The sequence below is a fragment of the Mus caroli genome, chromosome 3, assembly GCF_900094665.2.
Source record: "Mus caroli chromosome 3, CAROLI_EIJ_v1.1, whole genome shotgun sequence".
NCBI lineage: Eukaryota > Metazoa > Chordata > Mammalia > Rodentia > Muridae > Mus > Mus caroli.
This window is the reverse complement of record NC_034572.1, coordinates 3,687,708-3,704,945: the sequence shown is the minus strand read 5'-3', so window position 1 is coordinate 3,704,945 and position 17,238 is coordinate 3,687,708. Positions and strand designations below refer to the sequence as shown.

At 35.4% G+C, this 17,238-nt stretch overlaps 1 protein-coding gene across 2 annotated transcripts in view; it reads right to left on the bottom strand.

Annotated features, from left to right (window-relative positions):
- Nucleotides 1-17,238, bottom strand: part of Zc2hc1a (zinc finger C2HC-type containing 1A) — a 49,752-nt gene that overhangs the window by 14,845 nt on the left and 17,669 nt on the right. The window contains exons 4-9 of one of the 2 annotated variants that reach the window (XM_029475486.1): nt 15,178-15,319; nt 13,038-13,186; nt 11,334-11,433; nt 10,777-10,876; nt 3,532-3,648; nt 711-818 (exon numbers count right to left, since the gene is read on the bottom strand). In XM_029475486.1, the coding sequence (XP_029331346.1) occupies nt 711-818; nt 3,532-3,648; nt 10,777-10,876; nt 11,334-11,433; nt 13,038-13,186; nt 15,178-15,319 (716 nt within the window). The remainder of the gene's footprint in view (nt 1-710; nt 819-3,531; nt 3,649-10,776; nt 10,877-11,333; nt 11,434-13,037; nt 13,187-15,177; nt 15,320-17,238) is intronic. The other variant, XM_021158705.2, reaches the window with a different exon arrangement.

Sequence of the window (17,238 nt, the reverse complement as noted above, 5' to 3'; positions counted from 1 at the left end):
GGGTGTTGTTTCCCTAATTTCTTTCTCAGCCTGTTTATTCTTTGTGTAGAGAAAGGCCATTGACTTGTTTGAGTTAATTTTATATCCAGCTACTTCATTGAAGCTGTTTATCAGGCTTAGGAGTTCTCTGGTGGAATTTTTAGGGTCATTTATATATACTATTGTCATCAAGAACACTATCCCAACAGCCATTGTTTGCTCAGTACTACACATTTCAGAATCGAGTTTATAACTCATGGCTCATGCGTGCACAGGGTCTCATGACACATCTCTTATGGACAATCTTGCTACTTTGAACTTATCTTTTACTTCTCATTTTTTTCATTTTTCTCCTTATTCTTTCATTCAAAAATAATGTTGATGTTTCTCGTGCAAGTGTGTGTGTGAAACACATTGTTTTTTCAGGATAGACTTCAATGTCAAAATGTGGAAATGACAATAGTGATATTCATATGGTCTATCTACAGTTGATACTGTGTTTGAGATTTAAACATGCAAGAAAAAAATATAAAAGTAAACAAATCCAGTAACCTTGAACAAGAAGTATATGACTGTTTACAATTCAAAGTGTAACAAAACGGTATTCATGCCTCAACATTTTCTACTCAATTTGAAAAACATGTTGAGTTCTATGATTTAAAAAATCGAATTATATGCAGCACATTATCTATTTTTCATTCTAATTATTAGGTTAGCAGAACTAAACATACCTGGCTGCATAGCTGTCGGTCAAAGTCTTTCTTTTGTTGGTAAGCACCCCTGCCACAGAATTTCTTGCCAAACTAGGAGGTGTGATATTTCTAGCCTTGGTGTTAGCTCTGCAAATGGAAAGGACAGTGTGATGAGAAAGCACTTCATGAAGCAAAATGTGTTGATTTATCTTTTTACATTAGTAGATAGAAAAACACAAGCTGCAGAAATTCAACAGAATTACTTCCAAGTAATTGTTTTTAGTCTGGAAACAAGGAGAATGAGTGACCAGTAATGGTGACTCCATAACATCAGCTTTATAAAGTACCACACAGACAGAGCATGACTGATGCCTCACAGCTGCCTTCTAAAGCCTAGTTAAAAAGCCTCATTCATAAGGCTCTCAACACAGACACTGGCATCTGTTGATAGACAGCTCCTAAGTAAATGTTACACAAGTATTATTGCTATCCCAAAAAATACAGGATATATTTAAAATAAGAAAATGTGCTTGCTACTTCACATAGTATTTATTTTCTGAAAGTGACGAAAAATAAATTACTAAAAATTTGATTTGATTTCACCACCTGCACAGACTGAACTATCTGAAATAAGGGAGATTATTTTCAAGTCACATTATGAAACTTTAGGAATCAAAGAAACATATACATCTATAATATGATACAACATTACTATGAAAAGTTATGGAATTTACATATTTATATTAAAATTAGCTTTGTAATAGCAATAGTAAAAATAATGGTAACTTGAGTTTCCTCACTGGTAAATTGGTCAACATTCTAGAAAGGTTCTAAGATGTAAACTCCTATGAGAATGCAGCATGTTGATTACACTACTACTTTTGTTAACCTTCAATACTTAACTACTATCCCCTAAACACATTTCTGTACTGCATGACTAAGTTATTTACTTCTAACAAATAATTTCATGCTGGCTGAGACAGTTGAGGCAGAAAGCACTTAAGTAACCTTACCAAGGTGACTCCATGTATGCCGCAGAATCAAGACTCGGAAAGCCAGTATGACATCAGTCCCTGCCTCTTCTTTTAGGACTAAGTTTATTTATTTGCAAGCAAGCAAAAAGCAAGAAAAAAGAACCCTACAAACTCTTTAAAGTTTCCCAATCTTTGGGTGAAATTCTTCCTACTCTATTTACATGGTAAATGCAGAAGTAGTTAAATAACTACTTTCAAAATATATGGTAGTAGCTATCCTTCAAAAACTTACTACACTAACTATACTGATATCATCCCCTCTCACCATGACATCTTCTTTGTTTCTGAGATATTGTATAAATATACTGTATCACATGTCCATCTTGGAGGACCTGTGTTTTAGAGACTGTGCAATCTGTAATGCTATTTATTATGTGGCTAGATTAGTACTTGAACTTTTACACTACAACTCCCACATTCAACACTCAATTGTTCTGAATAGTCAGTTCAGCAAAAAGTAAGCAACCCTACAGGCATTTATGAGATACCTGTGACTTCTTCAAATGGTCCCAAGTCTGTATGAGGTTTATTCTACTCTACTTTTGTAAAGTAGAACTAGAATTATGTCATACGTTTCTAAGTTAATATCTCTCTTTAAGAAATCGTCAGGGGAGCATTCAAACAGGGGCTGTGCTCTTTTACTTTTCTTTTCAAACTCTCTACAGGTATTGTGAGACAGATCATCACCTTAATATACTAAGATACATAAATAAAAATATATTTTTAAATATATCAAATTTAAATGATTAAAATTAAAGAAACATATGGGTTATCAGACTAAACATCTATGATATTGTATGGCTATTTTTCTAACATCTTCTAAGACAAGAGCCATTCTGAAAAGAGTAGAAAGAACTAATTCTGCTGATCAGTTCTTAACATGTTGCTCAAATACTCAAAATATTTTTCTTCCCAGTCTCAACCTAGTTAAGTATTCATACTACATGTCTATGTGAATTTTACATGTTATGGCTCAACCATATAAGAAAGTAGATTAACTATGAAATTACACTTCATCTTTTTCATAGACAATTTCCCCTGACACATGCATCAATTTCAAGGCTCAGAACACACTATCTTCCTTCCACAAATGACCACTAACTACAAAGATGCAACCATGCTATGTTATAATCTTTCCCTGTAACTGTTTCATTGCATGCCTAGTTAAATTTATCATTATATTTCATGATGATAAGAAGGATGCACTGTTAACCTTGTTAATGATAAATTTAAAAATGTAAAAAATATTCATTTGTTACATCCTAATTTCATCACTGAAAAATGAGGACTAAAACTGATAGATATTATAAGCCCAAATCTCTGAATCATGAAATCTCATGCTACAAGGAGTTTCAAGAATGATTCCAACTGCCAGTTTTCTTGACCAGGAGGCCAGAAGAGATGTATATCATATCTCTTCTGGGTCATCAGGTGGAATTTACAGACCCTAAAGGATCTTCTTCTCCTAGCTATAGCTCATCTTCTGCTTCACTATATAACTCGGTCTCCACATTTCTTTATAAGGTTACTACTCCTAAAAAATCTTTACATTCATAAAAATGACTTTTGAAAGTGACTGTCACAATTCCAGCCAAATGTTAACATTAAACAGAATAAAAACATGATTGAGATTAATTTTAATAGAAACTCTTAATAATTATAAAAATATTTTATGGGTTTGAAGCCAATTTAGCACTAAAACAGCTTTAAATGGTTAAGATAAGATTATTTTTACATAGAAGGTAAGAAAATTACAGTATTCTATAACATAGATCCTATAAGAACTATCTGATAAAGGCTAACCAAACTGCATCATGAGTACTTACTTGCGAACAGGTACTAGCTCATGTCTTTTGAAGGCACTGTTTGACTTTGTATCACTGCCATACAACCTTTGCACATATCTTCCAGTTCGAAGTGGAGGGCCTAACTTGTCCATCTTACTATCAAAATATATAAAGGTGTACCCATAAGGAAACTGCTACTGTTGCTTGCTTCTAAAGAATCATGTAGACATAAGGATTATTTTTCTTCAAAAAAAGACATTCTGATTCACTAGAAATTCACCCTCTTCCCTTAATAACCTGACTGACAAGACAAAACACTAGCCACAGATCTGAGTACATATAGTGCCATCATTAGGACATTCAGGCCACCCTGCCACTTTCTACGCAGATTCAATGCCATATTTATCCTGAGTAGGGAATAAATCAGAAAAGTATGTTTTGCATGAAGCTAGAAGAAACTTCATGCTTTTATTCACAAATAATTTTCATTTTCGCTGATCTCTATTATTTTTCTTTGATTTTCCTTGCATTTAAAAGTGTAGTAACTAAATGTGGAGTGCTTGTCTATTTACCTTATCTCACCCTCAAATAAGGAAAGAGTTTATTTCTGAAATATATGTAGTGAAAAGGCAAGCCATGATCTGTACTTTAAAAGACATGGTCATTCTAAATGTCACAGGAAAGACATTATAACCACACCATTGTGAAACCTTTTTAAACATAAAGTATGCAATATCTCCATCTAGTGGACATTCGTGCTAACTGCGGGTCTGTTGGAGACTTCATATTCCAATCATCTACCATCAACAAATACCAATTCACAAGAGAGAATAGGAAAATTAACAAATTAGAAAAACTATCTCAAATTGCTGGTAAGAAACATGCCATCTGTAACATTAAAAACATATTTTTAAGCTAGGTGTGGTAGTGTAATGCCTTTAGTCCTATCACTGTGAATTTTAGCCCTGTCTAGTCTACATAGTGAGTTCTAAGACATATAAAACTGCACAGTGAGATCCAGTCTCAAATGTATGTGTGTAAACACGTACAAACACCCAAACACACCCTATATATACACATTATACATACACATCTATATACATACATTAAATACACACACATCTATATACATACATTATACACACACATCTATATACATACATTATACACACACATCTATATACACATACACAAATATATATATATACATTATACACACACATCTATATACATACACTATATGCACACACTTCTATATACATATTATGCACACATACATTCTTTTAAAGACATATCTGCTCATCCAATTGTGCTTTAATGTTTTTCTCATTAAGTTACTCAGTAAGCCTTAGGGACACAACCTGATGTGTTAGACACTACAACTTTCAGAAAACAGAGTAACAAACAAAAGAGTGGAGTTCTTAAAGAGGTTAGTAGCCAAAAAGAATTTGATTATTAGTCCAAATTGTAAGGGCCTCTCCGGAGGAATGTTACAGTCATTTGCTGTTCTTTGTCTATGTAGTCAAACTTGGTGTCCACAGTATGTATGTAGTAGTGTGCACATTACAAACAGCCTTTAGTCAATGTTTTAAACATTATTTCTACACATCTTTGAGATTAAATTTATCTTTAATTTTAAAAGATTAGAGAATCCAACAACTTCAAATTCTAATTAGTCCTATCTTTCTTTGAACTGTTAAATGTTAAATAATTATTAAAGCAATACTGTCACAGACACTACTTTTAAAATGCATCTGTGGGTTATGAATAAGAAATAAAATCTGTTTCAGAGAAATAGTTACTAAAATCATATTTTAAGAAAATTTCAGTTTAGCATACTTAAATGCTTTAATCCACAGCACCACACAGAATAAACATGAACTTTAACTAAAAACAGACTGTTTAATTATGGTAACAAAGATTTAAATCCTACATGTGAATTGACAAACAAAAAGAGATGCATAGGCTCATAGAACACAATCCAGGTAGTTCTCTAAGATGAATGCCTCCTTCAATACACATAGAGAGCCCAGGGTACGTTCACACTGTGAAAACTATGTGAAGGGGAGGCCCAGGGACAGTTCCTGCCAGACATGTGAGTTACATTCAACCCACTGTAATATACATTTAAAAACCCTATATAAAGGTTTACATACTGACTGATTACATTTTAGGCAAAACATTAATTCAAGTGTTTCTTAGACCAAATTTTAGTAAATTTTATTGGGGCTAAAATAAAATATATGTTCTGCTACAATCTCCTATTGTTAGGTTGTATACACAAACTAAAATTTATAAATGTCAATTAATTATCAAGATTTTTTACAGCACTGTTTGGAGTTTTCGAAATCTTCATAGCTGAATGGCTACGTTATGGAATACTTGGTAATAATCTTAACCTATTTCTGGCTTGAAGTAAGTTTCAACCTAAGAAAAGCTCCATGGTATAAGGATATAAAGATATAAAGAATAAGTCCACTGACAAGCTTCCCTGTTAATGAAGAGTCTTTAACTACAGAAAGCAGCACAGATTGCTGCATAATCAAAAGAGGATTTCTGGAATCATACTGGAAAATTTTACCAGGTAGCATCTGTTACTTTGTGGATCTCTACATTTTATGAATCTCTGTATAGTTAGGGGTATTCTATGTCATATTCTATGACATTTAAAGCTCTAGAATGACTGTGTGTGTGTGTGAGTGTGTGTGTGTGTGTGTGTGTGTGTGTGAGTGTGTGTGAGTGTGTGCATGCATGTGTGTGTGTGTGTGTGCATGCATGTGTGTGTGTGTGCATGCTGGTGTGCGTGTGTGTGTGCATGCATGTGTGTGTGTGTGTGTGCATGCGGGTGTGTGTGTGTGAGTGTGTGTGTGCATGCGTGTGTGTGTGCNTGTGAGTGTGTGTGTGCATGCGTGTGTGTGTGCATGCAGGTGTGTGTGTGTGCATGCGTGTGTGTGTGTGTGTGTGTGCATGTGTGTGTGTGTGTGTGTGCATGCGTGTGTGTGTGTGTGTGTGTGTGTGTGTGTGTGAGTGTGTGCACGCGCGTGTGTGTTCCAATACATGACAGGTAATTCAGTATATCGACTCCACAATAAAACAAAACAAAACAAAACAAAAACCACCCTAACCTAATAGCTTCAATCATTTAAAAATGCTAGGTTCATAATGCCAGAATATTATTCTACAAAAGAAAAAGGGTTTTGGGTTGGTGAGTTGCTCAGCAGGTAAAGTTGCTTTCAGCTAAGCCTGATGACCTGAGTTCAAACCCCAGGACGCACATGGAGAGAAAAAGAACACCTATTGCCCACAAGTTGCCCCATGATTTCCACCTGTATTCCTTGGCATACATATCCACACACAAAATGAATAGATGTCAAAGAAAAAATTAAAGGAACATGTTTCTATCATATAAAATCTAGTGACATTTCTTACTAATTTAAAACAATAATATATTGATAATCAAATTCAATTTTTTACTAGAAGATGTTCTCCAGGGTTAGGGGGCTGGTGGCTCAGTCAGAAAAGTGCTGCACAAGAAAGAGGAGAAAGCGAGTTTGTATCCCCAGAAACCATGTACAAAACTGAGCATCATCCTGTATCATCCTGTGCGTTAGTACCAGGGATGCCAGGAGGATCTCAGCTCTGGCTAGCCATGCTAGCAGAATTGATGAACTAGCGTTCCAATGATAAATCCTGGTTGAAAACATGAGGAGATAAAGCCAGTCAATGCTGACCCCAGGCCTCCACACACACGCACACATTAACATGCGCATGTCCCCAGACACTCAGAGATGTTCTTTACATGTACTCTGCAGCTCTACTTTTTACCCCATCTACTATGATCAACTATAAACAGGTTTATGTTTTTACAGTAACTGAAGTAAATTACTGAAGACAGTAATTTAGCTATTGGAAAGGATACGTTTGGTATATATTTAAAATTACAAACATTTAAGTAAGCAGTGCTTGCAAGAATACAGCTGTGTCAGTTTGTGATCTTATTCAAATGCCACAGAATTTAATAACTCAGTGTTGTATCATATTTCTGAAAATTTCCCAGGCTAAATAAAACTAAATTTTAGAATTAGGATGAAAAATCTATTTGAATATTTTGTTTTTTAAAAAACTATAGAAATAACCACAGGTTATCTAGAGCTTAATTATCAAACGTAAGACTTTTTCCAAGTACAAACTTTAAAATGTGATGATACCAATGTATGATTCATAAGACTAGACTACATGAGTAAAGTGAACTATGCTAAATGCTATAAACAATGCTTGAAACAGCTGTAGGATCATGAAGTGCTAACACTTATCAAGCTCAGATGATTCTCAGTCCCTTCAATGTTACAACTAACCAAATACCTCAATCCAAGTCAATGCATAACTGGAAAACATCACTGCCAGGCAAACTTTAAGAAAGTCTTTTACAGAACCACTGTTCTATGAGTCTGGTTTATAGATGAAATTTTTAACTTACTGATTAATTAGTTTTACCATCATTCCATAAAAACACTAGACATCTTTTTTCCTTCAATTAGATCACCATGGTGTTTACACTTAAAGACAACAATAAAATGAATCGCTGCTCTAAACATTCTAATACAGAAATGGTAGCTGGCACCCTATAGATAGCTGTTGACTGCTTCTATGTAACAGGAGAATAGTAATCTCCAATTAATACTATAATGCAGAAAATATATTGACTAGAAGCAAACAATGACTCTGGTTCCAGGAGAAGGGCCTTCTATACAGACAATGGGAATCTGAACATATATGACTGCCAACTTAGTATGTTATGGGCCATCCTAAGTGTTAAATTTCATGGAATACTTGGAAAAGCATATTTTCAAAATCTTTGCCTGTTAGTAAAACATATTTTCTCTTTGGGATCATATAAGTCAGGTTTTTGATCAGGCTTCTTAAATTAGTTATGAAAGTCTTTATAAACACAGTCACAAAGAGTTGTCAGAGAGACATACTCATGGTTGCACACTTACTTAGTGGCACAGTAGAACACAAGTGCCCCACTGTCTACCTCCATAATCGGTGTGTTCCCACTCACCCCTGTGCTTGCTCTCTCTGTCTCCTGGGTGTGGTGTTTGCATACATATGCATGTGGTTTTTGTTTGGATGGTGGGTTTTTTTGTTTTGTTTTGATGGTGGTTTTTTTTTTTGGAGGTGGGGGATGTGTGACCTGCATGTATGAAGTTGGTATCAGGAATCAGCCTTGTTCTTTATTCACTGAAGCAAGATCTCTCAATCAAACCCTGAGTTAGTTGGTAAAGCTCATCTTGCTAGCTGGCTGAATCAGGTGACTTTGACACCACGTTTCAGGGCTGGAGACACAGGCAGACCGCTATGTCCACTCAGTGCTGCAAGGCTTCTAGGTCCAGAACCCTCAACCTTGTGCTTGTACAGCAAGTGTTTTAATTACTGAGCTATCTACCCAGGCCCAAAATTCCTTTTTTGAAAAATTCTATCAGCCAGCTTTCTGTGCACAGTTTACTTAAAGTTTGCCATACCACTTACTCCAACCAAAGAGAAAGTCATCAGTTAAACACAAGTATTGAAAAATACTGCCTCCTAATTTATGATTAGCAATACCTAAAACACTAAAAGGACTATAACCTAACTAAAAACAATTCTCTTTGTTATGGTAAAAAGGTTTTGATTTAGCTTTTGTGCCTATGCAATACTACATAGTGAGTTGACCAGTAGAAAAGAAAAAAAAAGAAATGAGTACTGTTTTTATTAACCACCAGAAGATAAGTAAGGAAAGGCATGTCACTCCTGGTACACTCTGTCAGTATTTTGTTAGTTTTTTATTCTTTCTGCTCTGTGGTCTTGCTCATTTGTTTATTTTGCTGATCCTGAGGACTGACCCTAAGGCCTTGAACATGCCACGCAATTATCCCACCACTAACCGACATAGTCATCTCACTCAACTCTGTGTGTGTATACAGATATGTGATATGTGTGTGTATGTGTATACATACTGGTGTGTCTGAATGCAGGTGCATATGTGCCATGGGGCACATGTGAAGGGAAGAGAATAGTGTCAGGAATCAGTCGTCATCTCTACCTTTTTTTTGGCACTGGTCTCTTGCTTTCTGCTATTAGATCAGGCTAGCAGGTCTGTGAGCTTCCAGAGATTCTGCTGTTCTGCCTCCCACAGCCCCAGCAGAAGGCTAGCATTCAGTTACTGCACTATCATGCCTGATGTCGCATGGGTCCTGAAGATTTGAGCACAGGTATTCATGCTTACATGCCAAATGTGTTCTCCACAGAGGCCTCTCCCCAGAGGCCAAGACTTTGTATATCTTGGATGTCCTATGCTGTCTGAATTGAGTGGGGACAAAAGGCTAACCACAACTGACAAATATTCCACTGTAAATTTTCTTCATGAAAGTAAGTGACTATGAGTCAAAGATAAAGTATTCGTGAAAATTATGTGTTATGTTTCCTTAACCAACTGCATATCTAAAAAACACAAAATCTTCTGGTTTTGTTTTCTTTATTGTCTTTGTAATTTTGTAATTTATTAACAGAGGAAAGTAAATCTCTGAAAGTAAGTGTTTAGATAATAAAATGGCTAATTTTATCAAGTTTTCCAACATTATAATGGATTGTTGAAAGTAGAAGCGATTTCACTAAAAGCCATCTATATAGAATACAGCATATGAAAACTACAATTATTAGTAAATAATAATTTACTGATAAGTCCATATACGCTGTCAACACAGAATATAACATAATTTTAGTTTACTTCAGACAATACAGGCATACTACAGAAATTTTTCTCATAGCAAAATCATTATATATACATCTCTATGTACATTATTCCATCAAAACTATACATTTAGTAATTTTTATGCATTAGAATAAAAATATTTGACTATTTTCTAGTCAAGGAGATCTCACTCAGCACACCTAACTTTTCCTAAAAGTTACACAGCTTTAACTGCATATGTGAGTTCCTCCATGACTACAAAGGACTTAATTAAGTATACTCCTCAAAATACTAGTCATTACTAAACCTTCAATATTACATGTTATTTCCTTAGAGACAGCAAAATAAAACTGTTCACACACACACACACACACACACACACACACACACACACATTAGGATCTTGATGAAGAGCACCTATACTTTTCTGAAACAGTTTTACTGGGATTTTAACAGTGTCACTTAATGTCTCTTCAGCAGAGGAGCCGAGCAAGGACAAACAGAAAGCACTGCAGGCTGTAAACACAGCACTGAGCACTGCAGGACGGACTTACCCTGCCTGGGGGGCTGCTATTGCTCTATGAGAAGGAGATAAGGTCTGAGGTTTGTTTCCCAAAGGACTGTTAACTGCAGATGCTTTACCCGTGGGCACACCTTATAATAAAAAGGCAACAGTTTTTTTAACAATAGTATGAAAGAAAATTCACATAAAACAGAGTCTCTAACAAGGAAAATAGTTCCTTAGTACCTATAGTTATAAAATAAAGAATTTAAAACTATTAGTAAGGAATGCATCCAGTTCTTGCTCTTTATAACATCTCACTTTAGTGGTTTCCTCTTTAAACTGTTAGTACCTGTCTTATTGGACAGTTTCAAGTACACATACAAAAAATGTGTGAAAACATTGTGGCCTTTCAAGTAATAAAGAAAGGACCTTGGCTGTAGTTGCTATTCAAAGTTACTTCTATTTTACCCAGAAATAACTACTAAGCTAAATTTCTTATGTATAACTTTTTTAATAATCTAAAATAGACCACTTTTGGCATATCCTTATCAACTAGCATGGCTTTCTTTGCTTGTCTGGTTAATTGGTCACATGGAATCTCATTACCTACAATTGTTTTGCTAGTAGTACTTGGCTGTGGTAGTCGGGACGATCCTGATGACGTACTTCCAGGAGGATTTGATTTTTTAAGCGGAGACGGCTTATACTAAAATAATGAAAATTTAAAAAAAATTCAACATCATTTTGACATTAAGGGATACAAACTAGTAATTCAACTCATAATCCCTAATGCTTGGCGTTTATTTGGTTTGTTTCACATGAAGAAAAGGCTACAGAGATGATGATGACAGTTGTACAGCATTATGAATGAATTTAATAATGATGATATATACTTAAATCCAGTGAAGCGAAATATTTATAAACGTACAAAGTATTCTAGTACAGAAATCAAAACAAGTTTATTGTTGACAAAAATGTTTCCATAGACCAACTCTTCTATAAAAACCATAAATATCTCAGGAAACTATGAAAAGAAGTTTACAGTTCCATGAAAACCATTTTAAAAGCACTGAACATTAGAGTAGGAGAGAAGAAGCTCCCATGGTTGCCCATCCGAGACTGTAGCAACTGCCTGCTAGCACATAATCAGACTTCTAAATAAAAGTCATTCAGCCACACTGATACCACGCAACTAAACTTGGAATGTTTCCAGACAGATGGCATCAAAGCAGCACCAGAAAGGCACTGAGTGCAGAGCCTGTCTTGTACTTATCACAAACGATAAGGTAGGGGAAAATTAGCCATGTGTCTGTGTGAAAGCTGAAGCAGCAGCAAGAAAGACCTAACACTACTTCCCAAGAATAGCTATATTTCACGTATATGTTTAAATATTCAACCAACCTAGTGTGCTTTTGAAACAGCATTAAAAACAAAAGGAACTAAATAATTAGACTATAAAAACTAGTGTCTAGACTGGCAAAAGCATATTTAAGTTGAAGAAAAAAAAAGAAAACATGTAAGCAAAACTAAAATGCTTAAATTGAAGTGACTATTTTCTTATCAGATATAATACACTTAAAATCAGCAGGAATAAAAAGACATTTTAAAGAATAATAAAGGGCACTATATATTACGGATTACAAATGCAGGCATCATTACAATCTAAGAAAATTTCCAAGTATGTGATATATAAGTGTCAAAATTAGCATGAGAAACAGAAAATACTATAATTAAAGCTAAAGATTTTTATCAAATTTCCTTCTGTACTCATGAGAGAATAAAAAGAAAAGTCAGTAAGAGTCAGTCACTTCCATCTCACTCAGCACACAGCCACGCAGTGCAGGGGTAATGAAGCCCACACCAAAGGAAGACTGCATGCACAGTGACAGAGCACACTTTAATAGCATAAACACTTTGGCAAATATATCCCTGCACTAAAATAGTATGAAAAAATAAGCAGTAATATATCTAGAACACTCTAATGATCTGAAAATAAATATGGATATTCATTTGAAATGAACTATGAGTAAACATTAACAATTAGAATGTATTTTAAACTAAAATCATTATAAGATGTAATTAAAGTGATACTAGGAAAAGGAATAAAATACCCTTTAAATACATTAATTTGTACTATTTTTTTCTCAACTTGTCACTTGAATTTTGTACCAAAGCCCTTAGAAATAACACATCCATTTTGACTGATTAAAAATCTATAGTTCAGTGTTAGTAATAATAAACATAAAAATATGAATCTCAAACAGACACATTCTCACAAATGTATAGAAATGTTTCAAGCTGTCCATTTACCTGTGGCCGCGAAGCTGGCTTTCCTTTAGAGTCAGTAGAAAATTTGCCCTTGTTACTAATCCGTGCTGCCTGTTCTTTACAAAAGTTTATATGTCTGTCGGCTGCGTTCTCATTGAATCTCCTCTGGCAATATGGACACTGAATGTAATCTAAAGCATAGCAAAGGAGAAGCAAAGGCAGTGACAGAATACGGCTAATGGGCTGGAAGACTCTTTAAGGTCATGAGTTCAAGCTGAGAAATATACATAATGGCACTGGATAGGCAGGAGGTCCAAGCCCACACAGCATCCAACTTGGTTGACCTAAACTTTGTAAGGCTATTTAAGGAAAAGTCCAAGAAGTCAGTATCTCAGTCACTCTGAGAAAAACTGAAGAAAAAAGTAAATAAAAGTGTCAGTAGAAAAGAAAAAGAAAACAAATATTTGTTTTCATTATGGACATAAATTTTATGGTATCTAAACAGTAAAAACATATTAAAATATAAACTGAGATCAGATTAAATCAGATTAAAATCTTTTTAAAAATAAAATCAAGAAATAGGTAAGCAGACTACCAAGAAACTTGTTTTCTAAAGGGAGGAAATGGCAGCAGTAGCTTAAAAATCAAAACTTCACTGACATAACTCAAATTTCAGAAAAAAATCCTACTTTTTAATGGGACAGTCTAAAAAGCACCCAAAAACAAAATGTATGGCAAGTCCAAAACCTTATAGAATTCCTACAGCCCAGGCTGCCCCGACAAACTGGCAACTTCCATTCCTAAAGGGGATATGGAAAGTACAGACATGGTACAGATCTTTGCAAGACCAAGGGCCTCTCCTTCCAATGATGGCCGACTAGGCCATCTTCTGCTACATATGCAGCTAGAGATATGAGCTCTGGGGGTACTGGTTAGTTCATATTGTTGTTCCACCTATAGGGTTGCCGACCCCTTTAGCTCCTTGGTTACTTTCTCTAGCTCCTCCATTGGGGGCCCTGGGTTCCATCCAATAGCTGACTGTGAGCATCCACTTCTGTGTTTGCCAGGCACTGCCATAGCCTCACAAGAGACAGCTATATCAGGGTCCTTTCAGCAAAATCTTGCTGGCATATGCAATAGTGTCTGTGTTTGGTGGCTGATTATGGGATGGATCTCCGGGTGGGACGGTCACTGGATGGTCCTTCCTTCCATCTCAGCTCCAAACTTTGTCTCTGTAGCTCCCTCTATGGGTATTTTCATTGCCCATTTTTAAAAATAAAGGTTTTTATTCTTGTTATTGTTTGGGATCTAACTTTATCCACTCATTGACATATTACGTACGGCTTATGACAAGGAAAAGCTAAATAGTCCCATAAGTAGTCTTAGCAATAGACGATACTTAAAATTCTTACAACTTGGCCTTTTACTAAAATAGCTGGCAAGTGTCTCCTCTAGAATAAAATGTTTTAAATAATCACATACAGGTTTGCTAAAAAATATTCCTTTTTGAAGTAATTCCAATCTACAGCACCAATTCTATTTCAATGTGGCTGGCTATTTACGTTAAAATAACAACCTGTTAAGGACATTCTAATAGCCAATAGCAAAATGTCAATCCTATTATTTCAAGTCTATCTTAGTGTTTCATATGGATTGCTATAATGTTTTTACTTTCATAATAATAAACAGTACAATTTCTGGTTTCCCAGTAGAAACTGTAGCAAAACATTGTTTTGAAAACGTCATTTGAGTAACTGGTTATACACAAGAGGTTCAGAATTACTTACATAGTTTAGAAATGTCCTAACTTTCTTTTCAGGGAAGATACTAAAGAACCAAGCAACATGACTATTTGAATCCTAATGAATGTATAAGAGCATAACTGAGTTTCTATATATCAATATTTTATAATTGAAAACACTAAGCTTATGTTTCAATAAAATCATTGTGCTGAGAAGCAGTGTGTTTTTATGCTCCGTAAAGCTGCATCTGTAGACCTAGATTCTCCGGTTATAACCATTACATTGATACAAAGTATTAATATAATAAAGTATTAATACATTAATACAACAACTATGTGTCATTAGGTTTCTTGATAAAAGATTATTTCATATAAACTTAAAAACTAGATTGCACTCTCCTTTGCGCACATGGACATTTCTGTCCACAGTGCTGTACACACCTGGGTCGTAAGAGGGTGGAGGAGGAGGAGGCAGCTTGCCGCCCTCCTTGAGAGCCTGATCCAGGCCTTTGGCTGCTCTGATGGTGGCAATGAACTCCTCATGCTTTCGTCTCCAATTCGACGGCTTCTTTGGTGGTTCTGGCTATAAACGAGGAAGAAGTAACATCAAAGTATACTTTTTAATATACTGAAACAAAAGTTCAGGTAAAGACATATTGTTTTAAATGTTCTCTTAACAGGAATCCACCAGTGATCTTTGCCAAATTAAAAACTGGCACATTGTGTGCAACTTTTAAATAAAATTTTCCTCAAGGCCGATCGATGCTGGTAAAGCCTGCTCTACAGGCACGTCTATAGGTAATATCTGTGCTTGCACTTCAGATTCGGTTTTGTGCTCCTGTCTGTACATATGATGAATGTACCGAATCGGAACGGTTTGAACTGCTGGAGAGGTGGAGACCAGTGCTGAGGACTTCAACTGGGTTTTCTTTGATGAATGAGACTGAAGACTCACTCACCTGCTCAGAAGCCATCTGGGTTTATTCTGTGAGCAGCCCATACTCCTAGGCAACCTCTTGCCTGACTTTTACTCTTTCAGGAATAATTCTTCTAGGTAGTGAAGAAAGAATCCTTTTTTTGCACAATTCCTGTGGATCTTCAGTTATTTTAAAACTATTAACTAATTTACTATTTTCTATTGGGTTTTGGCTTTGTTTTTTGAATTTTATTTCTATTTTATTCATTGTGTGCTGCATGCATTTGGCATAGAATATGACATGAGTTCAGTTTGTTTAAAAGAAATTTAACAAAGGTCATGCCATTGTGTCTGTATGCTAACTTCCTACTCCACCCTACCCCACTACAGAGAGAAACAACCATCATAAGTTAAGCAATGAGTGTAAATCTATTCTTCATTTCCCCTTTCACTTCATTGCTTCGATGGTCCTTGTGTTAGCATTTTAAATATTAAAACTTTATGGTATATGTGATATGTGACAGGATAATTTTAGTTTATGGCCACTGAAGTCTTAGTCTTATACGTGCACTTTTCTGTATCATCTCATAATTGGCTTGTCATTAAAAAAACTATTAATTTAACTAGAAAAATGGAACATTTCATTCATAAATAATTTAGGGAATCTAATTTTCTTCATTTATGCTCTTAGTATTCCAAGTATTCTTCATAGAAGATTTGTACTTTGACTGCAAAATGTATTCATAAGTAACCTAACATCTTGTGTTTTTCATCTATATAAGATTTTTTATGACTTGTTTTAAGAAATAATCTATTAAGTATATCAACCCTAACAATATTTATACATTTTCTATAAATGTTGCTTTTATTTCTTCAGGTGGAGGGATGAGATAAAATCTGTACCCAAGCGCTGTGAATATCTGGCTTGGGCTGAGCCCAGAGCTTTTCTTTCTCTATTCTAACTATCCCTAGGCCGAGGTCTGGAAGCTTCTAGACTCAGCACAATCTAATTTTCCAAGATTACTGATTCAATCTCACTTCCTTTGGCTTCTGTGTAAACTGCTTTGCTTAGCCTCATACTAACTTTGGTAATATGTTCTAATCTCTGGCTCATTTTTGTCTTCACCTGTGTCTACCTTATTCTCTCTGCCACCTGTCTTTGCAAAACTGTTACGCTAAAACTACTAAAACTACCACACACACACACCTCTCTCCCTGTGTTGCTCCAAAGTAGCCTCTCCTTTCTGTGCAGTTCTCAAGAGCTGGGCAGACCCTAGCTCTGATTCATTCTGTCAAATCTTCCTCTGATTCATCACATTGTCTGCTCCTCAGTTAGAGGCCACTTTCAGATATGGCTGTTTCCGTCTACAAACTAAACTTACCTTCATTGTGAGGGATTAAAGGTTTATACTATAGCATGTCTATATTTGGGCAAGATCATACTGTAATGCAGTGTGTGCCTGCATTCCAGCCAGTTTACACAAACCTGGAAGGTCTTTGGATGTGATCCTTTGTCAGAGCAGTCATGTTACTGAATTAAAACTCCTCTATAATTTCCCCTTTTTTAATTTGTCTTACTGTCCATT